General features: G+C 36.7%; 1 protein-coding gene across 1 annotated transcript in view; it reads left to right on the top strand.

The window, feature by feature from the left end:
* The first annotated feature begins 4662 nt into the window (after positions 1-4662).
* The window catches only part of Rab23 (RAB23, member RAS oncogene family), a 19939-nt gene continuing 14721 nt past the window's right edge, over positions 4663-9880 (top strand). Inside the window, exons 1-2 of the mRNA XM_010617887.2 lie at positions 4663-4907; positions 6899-6984. Of these exons, the coding sequence (XP_010616189.1) occupies positions 4753-4907; positions 6899-6984 (241 nt within the window). The 5' untranslated portion in view covers positions 4663-4752. The remainder of the gene's footprint in view (positions 4908-6898; positions 6985-9880) is intronic.

A 9880-nucleotide genomic window follows, 5' to 3' on the forward strand; every position in this document is an offset into this window, starting at 1 on the left:
TGTTAGGAAGGCGGGCTCCGCACCCCTCACCCTGCGCTTCCGGGGCCCACGGCGCTGAGGGCTGTGAGGGCTCCTCGCCCAACGCAGGACCCGGGGTTCTTCGTCAGTGGGCCTAGGATGACGCTTTAAAAACCCTTTGTATGTCTTTACTGCACTTCTGACATTTTAAATTTTTTGACTTTATGGAAAAAAAATTTTCATAACCAAATGATAGAATTATGCTTTTCTAAGAACATAATTGTTTAATATAGTGCTTGAGAATCACAAGTTAGACTGTTAAAATGTTTCACTTTTGTCTTTAAGTTTCATTAAAAAAATTATAGTATAGTACAATAATTGACCTTTATGGGAATGCAGTTGTGTGAATTTTAGACTCAGATCACCGTCACAGTAACCGGGATATAAAACAGATCTGTCACCCTCAGAAAACTCACGTTATCCCCCCTTTTTTTTTTTTTAACGATTCTTTGCCTCGTTTACGTTATCCCTTATCACTCCCTAACCCTTGCAGTCACTGACCCTTCCGGAATGTCTTTCCACTGAGGTCCTAACAGCAGGAAAGCTTTTGATGCTGGCTGCTGTCTCTCTCCTAATGCCTTTGTGCATTTTCCAAGTTGTTTCACTTGTGGATAATTGTTTTTACTTTTCTTTCTTTTGTACTGTAAAATAATATTTCATTAGAAGGTTGTGCTACATCCTTGTACCCATTTTTCCATCCTTTGGAGGACATCTGGATGGTTTTCAATTTTAGGCGATTATGAATACAGCACAGTATAAAATCTGCACAGTACAGTACACATTTTAGTGTGATCTTTTGTGCTACACGTGAGCTTTCAAGGTTATATGGAAAATGTAATTTTAATTCTTAAAGAACTATCAAATTTTTCCTGGGTGGCTGTCATTTTGCATTCCCATCAGGGACATGAGAGGTGCAGTTACTCTGCATCCTCCCCAGCACTTGGTGGTGTCATTTTTTTTCTTTTTACTATTCTTGTAGGTGTGTGGTAGTATCTCGTGGTCCTAATATGCCTTTAATGACCAGAGGTGTTTAAGTTCTTTTCATGTATTAATCTGGCCAAGTCTTGTCCTGTTTTTAAGTTGAGTCATTTGTTTTCTTATGTTGAGTTTCAAAGGCTCTTTATATGTTCTGGCTACAAATTATATGTAAGAGTGCATTTTTTCCCACTCTGTAGCTTGTCTTTTCACTGTTTTGATAGTATCTTTCAGACACCAAATGTTTTTAATTTTTAAGGAAGTCTGGCATATCACTTTTTCCTTTTTATTACTTTCGGTATATCTGCGAACTCTGCTTATCTCAGGTCAAGATTTTTGCTTTCTAAAAAAAATTTTTTTAGAAGTTAGTTTCACATTTAGGCCTGTGATTAATCTTGGGTTAAATGTATAAGGTGTGAAGTTTTATTTTTTTGCATATAGACATCCAGTTATTCCATCCCTGTTTGTTGAATGACTGTCCTTTCTCCACTGAATTGCTTTCACACCTTTGTTAAAATCAGTTGTCATGTTTGTGTGCATCGACTTGGAGCTCTGTGTCCTGTTGTATTGGTTTGTGTATCTTTCCCTTTGCACATTTTACAGTTTTTGATTAATTGAGCTCTATAATATCTTAAAATTGAGCAGTATGATTTCCTCCAATTTTATTTCTTTCTCAAAATGGTAGTAACTATTCTAGTTCCCTTGCCTTTCCATGTAAAATTTAGTCAGCTTGTCTATACCAAAAAAGAATCCTGCTGGTACTTTAACTTGAATTACATCAAACCCTTGGAAGAATTGGAAAGAAAGGCCAGGAATTTAGCTCAGTGGAACCGGGCCTTGCTTCACAAGTGCGAGGTCCTGAGTTTGATCGCTGGTACCAAAGAAAAGAAAAAAGAATTGGAGAGAAATGCTGGATTTATTTTGTCGAATCTTCCAATTCACAGTCTGTGTCTGTTTATTTAGGTGTTTGATTAGTTTCATTAGTGTCTTGTGATTAGTGATGTGGTATCATCACTAGATTAGTCCTCTCCTAAGTTCATAGAAGAATGTGCTCTTGGAAGGTGGGGGCCTGGAGGGGCAACAGATGAGTCACTGGAGGTGTGATTTGGAAGGGGATTTTTTTTTTTTGGTACTGGGGATGGAACTTCTTGCTTTGCGTTTACAAGGCAGGCGTGGTGCCCCTGAGCTAAATCCCCCACCCTTTCGAAGGGGATATTCCTGTCCCAGGCTCCTCCCTTCTGATTGCTGGTTGCCTTGAGTGGAACAGCTTTTCCTTGCCATGCCCTTCTGCTGTGCCATCTCTCCTTTGAACCTGCCACCTGGACCAACCCCTCTGAAACTGTGAGCCAAGTGAATGTCTCCTCCTCTAATTTGTGGGTGTTAGATATTTTGTCCCAGCAACAATAAAGTGATTACTAATACAACAGTCTTTCAGAATTAAGAACGATGTTAAATTTAGATTTTGGGTGATAGATGCCCTTTGTCAATCTGAAGAAGTCTTACTTTATTTCTGGTTTCTAGGATTTTTTTTTTTTCTCACAAATAGCTATTGAATTTTGTGAAGTATTTCCTGTCTATCTCTTGATACTGTGATGTAGTTTTTCTTATCTATTAATTTGGTGGATTATATTGATTGGTTTTCAAGTATTGAACCAGCTTTACATTCTCAGAATCAAGTCCATTTGGTTGTAATATATTGGTCTTTTAAAAATATGTTGAATTAAGTTTATTAATATTTTGTTGGAAAGTTTTGCATTTTTGTTCATAAGAGGTTATTTGTCTAGTTTTCTAATTTGATGGAAACCCCAGCTCAGAGAGGCCTGGCCCCAATCGTCCTGCTGGTTTAGTCTTGACCCTTGGGGAAAGGAGTGGGCAAGGTAGTGGCAGCGGAAAGGATTGCCAAAGGGCATCTCTTTTGAAGAGAGATCTAAGCTCACACTTCTGTGCTTATTTTGACTTATTTAATTTTTTGAGATAGAATTTTGCAGCTCAGGCTGGCACTGAACTTCCAGTCCTTCTGTCTCAGCCTCCCAAGTGCTAGGATTAAGGTGTGTACCACTGCATAGGCTTCTCTGTACTTTTTTTTTTTCTCAGAACCAGGGATTGAACTGAGGACCTTGTGCTTGCCAGGACCAGGAAGGTGTGGTGCCACTGAGCTAAATATCTCCAGCCCCTTCTGTACTTATTTTTTGAAACTGGATTCCAAAGCCCTTTCTCTGAGATTTTGCATTACCTGAGCTGGAGACCCAGAACCCATACTTTATAGCAAGTGCTAATAGATGAATCTTATGACCATTCAAGTTTTTGAAGTTCTGGGGGCAATTATTGAAAATCTATAAAGAACAAAGAAAAAGTCTTCATATTTCAGACTCTTCCTAGTGGTTGTATAAATAGGTTTTCAGTAAGGGAGGTGTAATATATAATTGCTAAATGGGTAGGACCCTAACTACTAATTTTAAGAAGAAATACAAAGAAATCGACTTTCTGTTCTTTTTGGTCTAAAATGCAGAGTGCACATTCTATTACTTTCATTCTATGAGTAATTATAGTTAGCAACTAAAGAATGCATGGAATAAGATTATTTGTACAAGATTCACTGCAATCTAAGCACTAAACAGTGTAACCAAGAGCCCATTACAGACAACATAGTTGTACATTATTATGCAAAACCTTTTTGGGGCCATTTTTCTGGAGACATTAATTACTATCTATGAGATTGAAAAGGACTTTTCCAGATTTTATATTTGTTGCTTTCAAGGCAATACACTATGAGGGACTTATTGTGTTACATAAACTACTAATTTATGCACGCTCATTTTCAACTATAGAAAGTTCTTTATGTTTGTCAACAACCCTGTGAAGTAGATACTATTGCCAGGATACTGAAGCAAAGAAGTTAAGCAATAACTTTACTCAGATGACAAATCTAGTAAGTGGCAGCTTTAAATTGAGCCTCAACTCCACTGCCTGTAGTCTTCCTTTCCGTAGAAGGAAGAACTAAGCAGATCTAGGCATTTACTGGTACATGGATGTCATGCTTTGTGCTACTAATAAAGTATTAAAAATAAATCATTTAGGGGCCGGGGATTTAGCTCAGTGGTGCCACCACCTGCCTCACAAGTGCAAGGTCCAGAGTTCAATCTCCGGTACAACAAAAACAAAAACGAAACAAAAATAAATCATTTCACCTTTCAAATAATTTATGTTGTCTGAAAGAGGTGGAGCCAGAGCCTCAGTCTTAGAAATAAATTCTTGCAGTGAAATGCAGTATAACTATTTCTTGATAAAACAATTGTATTTATACAATTTTTTTATTATGGAAAAATAATTTCATCTTAAATTACAGATCTGAGAGAAGATCCAGTTACCAGGAATTTGAGTTGATAAAGAAACCATTTCTACTTCAAAAATGTTGGAGGAAGATATGGAAGTAGCTATTAAGATGGTGGTTGTAGGGAATGGAGCAGTTGGAAAATCAAATCCAGAGTTCTCTCCGGTACAACAAAAACAAAAACGAAACAAAAATAAATCATTTCACCTTTCAAATAATTTATGTTGTCTGAAAGAGGTGGAGCCAGAGCCTCAGTCTTAGAAATAAATTCTTGCAGTGAAATGCAGTATAACTATTTCTTGATAAAACAATTGTATTTATACAATTTTTTTATTATGGAAAAATAATTTCATCTTAAATTACAGATCTGAGAGAAGATCCAGTTACCAGGAATTTGAGTTGATAAAGAAACCATTTCTACTTCAAAAATGTTGGAGGAAGATATGGAAGTAGCTATTAAGATGGTGGTTGTAGGGAATGGAGCAGTTGGAAAATCAAGTATGATTCAGAGGTACTGCAAAGGCATTTTTACAAAAGACTACAAGAAAACCATTGGAGTTGATTTTTTGGAGCAACAAATACAGTATGTACTTGGCTCTTTGATTCCTTTTGATTTATGAACTATGCCTAAGACTTTCTTTGTAATAACAGTACTTGTAATTATTAATTACAAAGTTAGGCAACTAGTGGTGGTGCTTAATGGACTGTTGGTGGTGGTTTTCAGTTATACTTTAGCATATATAGCTTTATTCTTTTTGTTCATCTTTTTTTCCCTTTTATTAAATATTTTTATTTTTCTTCTAACCTTTTTTCCCCCTCTTACATGTGCTTTGTTAAACCTTAGTGTGTCCTAAACATAAACTGATGCTTGACTCCAATGAGATTGCCGTCTGCTGTATTATTTAGAAGGAAAGTTGTATCTCAAAGTCTTCATCACCTATAGTGTAGGCTTTTGTTTAGAATGTCTCTTCTCTTTTTAACATTGGAAAAGAATGCATAAAAGTTAGAAAATTAATAATTTGCATTTATTCTAAAGAAATAAGAGAAAACATATTTGGAAGGATTAAATTTACTAATAAAAAGGAAATCTTATTTCAGGAAATCCAATTAGATTCTATATCATGTCAGAGTAACATTTGTGTCATTACTCTTGAGTTCTTTCAAGATTTTAAGATTATAAGAGACAAACTAAAATGTATTACAGAAATAAACATTAAACAAATCTGACTTAATGGCTCAGATAGTAACATCAAGCAAATATGATTGTATTCATTGTTTTAAATATTAATTTCTAATCTAATACCTCCCCTTTGTGTGCTTCCATATTTGCTTCCTTTCTTAGAATGTATTTTAAGAGAACTCCTTTTTTTTTTGGTACGGGAATTGAACTCAGGACCTTGTGCTTGCCAGGCAGGTGCAAAGAGAACTCATTTTAATTCTTGGTGATGTTTGTTTTTTGTACTTAATACTTGAAACCAAATTAATACTTTAGTATATCATTGATCTTCATTAATCTTCAGTTAATTGCAAATTCATCTACTTGATAAAATTTATTTGTAACCCCAATTTCAGTGTTTATAGTCCTTTTATGGTCATTTCTAGACAGGTACAGAGCAACAAAGAAATGTGAATTGTCCGACATGCACTTTCCCAGCAGAGGTCATGCAGGATATACTCTTCTTTCTCGTTTCAGGTGTCATACAGTAAACACATACTCTTTTTATATCATCTGTAGTGCCACATTTCCACCTTTTGTGCTTTTCGGGTGATATTGCTGTTTAAAATGGCCCCCAAGGATAGTGCTGAAATACTTTCTCATGCCCCTAAGTGCAAGAAGGATGTGGTGTGTCTTGTGGAGAAAATACCTGTACTAAATACGCTTTTCTCAGACCCACATTACAGGTCTCTGGAGCTCTTGGGCATGATTCCAGTGTTAATGAATTAATTATATAATACGGTGCCTTTAGATAGAAACATACATAAAGCAAGGTTATATATTGATCACTTGATGAAAATACAACCCTGCATTTAGTGTGGGTCAGTATCTGCTAATTCAGTGTTCATTGTGACAGTGTAGAGCGGGATAGAGCTCAGCTCTTTCTTAGCATGTGCAGAACCCTAGGTTTGATCCAGAGCTTGAAGAATAAAAACGATGAAGACATGATTGAATATAACTGCTGCCCACAATGAGAGTCAACTGTGTGACAACAGGACAATCAAGCAGGCAGGCTGTTGCTTCCAGCAGTCTTTGTTCTGTCACTAGGCACCAGCGCCCATTGTTGTAATGGTGCGGTGAGGGGAGTGTAAGCCCTGGCCTTGGGGAATTCCCTTTTCCCAGGACTGCTAGTGTTAGAGCCACTGCTGCCTGTAACTGTTGTTGAAGGAAAACACTGTAAAGCTACAACTTTACTTTCACTGCTGAGAATATTATCAGCATATAAAAAGAATCACCTAGAGTTTTTCAGAAACTGACAGTGTAGTTTTAGTATATTTGTATTTGAAAAATAAAAAGATACACAAAGCTTTACTATAAAAATACTTCTACAAATTAAAAAAATTTATCTCTTCTTTCAGAGTTAATGATGAAGATATTAGATTAATGTTATGGGATACTGCAGGTCAAGAGGAATTTGATGCTATAACAAAGGCCTATTACCGAGGTAAAATGTGAGCTTTATTTGCTTATTTTTTAAATTATTTGGGGTGTTTTCCTTTGCTTAGAGAAAGAACTCTCCTTTCTTTGTTTCCCATATAAGGGTTTCTCTTTAAGAAAAGTTAAAATAAGGCTGCAGTTGTAGCTCAGTGGTGGAATGTTTGCCTAGCATTCATAAGGCTCAGCCTTAGTTTGAGCCTCAGCACAACAATAGTAGAATTTTTTAAATGGTTAAAACAATTTAAAAGTATTTTTAACCCCAATGCATTAGTGAATGACACTTTGTACTATAGACATTTTGTTTCTGTTCTAAAATTATATGACCTATACAGGCAATCTCAGACTGAATCAGTAGGTTAAATGCCTACTCTGATCCCAAGGCAATGACTCTGTTGTCAGAGTGGAAACTCAGATAAGAAAAGAAAAGGCATTTTTGTTGCAACACATGGAATCCCCACGATACAGCCTTTTCACTGCTTAGAACTTCAAGGTAAGGTACGTGTGAGAGGAAGGACCACAGTTATAGTTTAATATCCTAAAAGGTGAGCTTCAGTTCCTCAAGAAAGGCTCAACTACTAATTTTGTTTTGTTTTGTTTTTTTGTTTTTGTTTTTGGTACCAGGGATCAAACTCTGGTCCTTGTGCCTGCGAGGCAGGTGGTAGAACCACTGAGCTAAATCCCGGGCAGAAAGGCTCAATTAAACCTAAATTTCCTTTAAAATTTTCCTACAAACATTTTTCTTTTGAAATTTAAATTTTAATTTTCAGCCAGATGTGGCACACACCTATAATCTCTGGAAATCTGAGGCAGGAGGATTTGAAGTGTAACCCTAGCCTGGGTATTTTAGCAATTTAATGAGATCCTGTCTTAAAATAAAAATTTTAAAAAATGGCCTGAAGATATGGCTCTGTGTGAAGGCCTTGGATTCAGCCCCTAGCACCACAAAAACAAACATTGTCATACTTCATCAACTCACTGCCAGTGGTGATTGAAATGACAGAACAAAATAATTGAAAGCTTGATTTGGTATCGTGAGCATTTCATCCTATTGATGCCAAGTAAGTATTTGAGACTTATCAGCAAATGTTTAATACTGTGGCATCTGATAACATTGTAATTTGACTTATTTTCTTTTTTCCTTCTTTTAATGTGGTGCTGGTGATTGAACCCAGAACTAGGCACACACACTCTAGGCACACACTGAACTGTACCCAATCCACGATTGCTGTTTCAAGATTCAGCCCTTTACCCATTTCCTTTTCCTTCCTAAAGCCAATATCTTTTTACAATCTCTTAAAATCCAACCCTCTGTAAAGTTTCCCCCTTTCTGACCACTCTGATCCCAGCTTGCTGACTTTATTAGCCATGTTCATGTAACTGTCCTTGAACACACTGAGAACGTGGGTCCGCTGACACTGCCAACTGCTCCTTTTACTATGACTCGACATACCTTTACTTCTTTTGATCAGCTTCCTTTTTCTAGTCCTGTAAAGGTTTGCTTGCAAACCTCTGTAACTCCCTCCCCTGAATTCCCTGCCTAGTACTTGCTCTGTAGAATGTCTGACCCAGTTAAATCCCACTATCTCCAGTGTGCTTCTGAGCACCTGTACCTCATTAGAGAGTGTCAGACAGAACCACTCTGAACGTGGAGGTTATGATCACTCCACTTGAAGCATACTCAGTGCAGCCAGACACTGTCCACATACCCTGTCTATTCAGGTCTCTGCCATTTTCCAGAAAAGCTATTTCATGCCCTCTCTTTCCTTAACCTTTAGAACCTCTTGTTCTCTACTCAGCTGACTTCCTTGCTTTGTTTTTCTTTGAAAAACTAAATGCAATACAAACATTATTTTATCTTTTGCACTGCCAATTCAGTTCCTTAGTTACAATTTTAAGAAACTTTCTCTTGTTTGAGAAATTCAGATGATTTAGCATCACATTCCCAGGGCTTTGAGGTTGTGTTTCTTTGTGTTCCTACTCTCATTTCTTGCTGACTTGTACTTCATTCTTGAGAAGTCCCCAGATTATTTTTTGCTTTTTACACTAAGCCTGGAATGCTTTCTTGTGCCATTTGCCCCTCTGCCATAAAGCCTGACAGTACTGAAATCTGTGAAACCTTCTGTGACTCGCATCTCTGAAAAACTTAATCTGTATCAATATACTTCTGTAAGTTTATTTATTTGTCCATATATTACTTGTGTTGCTTGAAATTCTGGCTTATGGATTATAGCACTTTTTTGCTTTGCTTTTTTGGTCTTTGTCTCCCCAGCCCCAATGCCTACTACCTGTTGGCTCAAATGAATTTAGTCAATTTTAGGAGGCTGAATCATTTGGGTTAACTTTCTTTCCAGTACATTTATAGGAAATTTTAAAAGGAAATTTAGGTATAATTGAGCCTTTCTTGAGGAAATGAACCAAAGGCTTTTGCACTAAGCTGTGTTCCCAACCCTTTTTTATTATTTTGAGAGAGGGTCTTTCTATGTTGCCCATCTCAGTTGGAACTTGAGATCTTCTTGTCTCAGCTTCCCAGAGTGCTAGAATTACATAGTCTGCCAACTCTGCTATTTGGGATTATTCTATCTTCATAAGTAGAATGATGATAGTTGAATACCAAATACTCCCAAAAACTTTGGAATCAGTAATGATTTGTTTGAAGTTTCTTAAACTGTCCTGCCTTAGCTTTGATAAACAAATAATAAACCTTCTTTGATATGTTACTTTATACAACTTGAAAGGAAGTGTATATGTATCCTGGATTATATCAGAAGCAACACTTGAAATAGATTATGAATATTAAAGTAGCTGGGGATTTAGCTCAGTGGTTCTCCCACCTGCCTTGCAAGCGCAAGGACCCGAGTTGGATCCCTGGTACCAAAAAAAAAAAAAAAAGAATATTAAAGTAA

Source organism: Fukomys damarensis, unplaced genomic scaffold (assembly GCF_012274545.1).
Source record: "Fukomys damarensis isolate Sample0158 unplaced genomic scaffold, DMR_v1.0_HiC HiC_scaffold_27, whole genome shotgun sequence".
In the NCBI taxonomy this organism is placed as follows: Eukaryota; Metazoa; Chordata; class Mammalia; order Rodentia; family Bathyergidae; genus Fukomys; species Fukomys damarensis.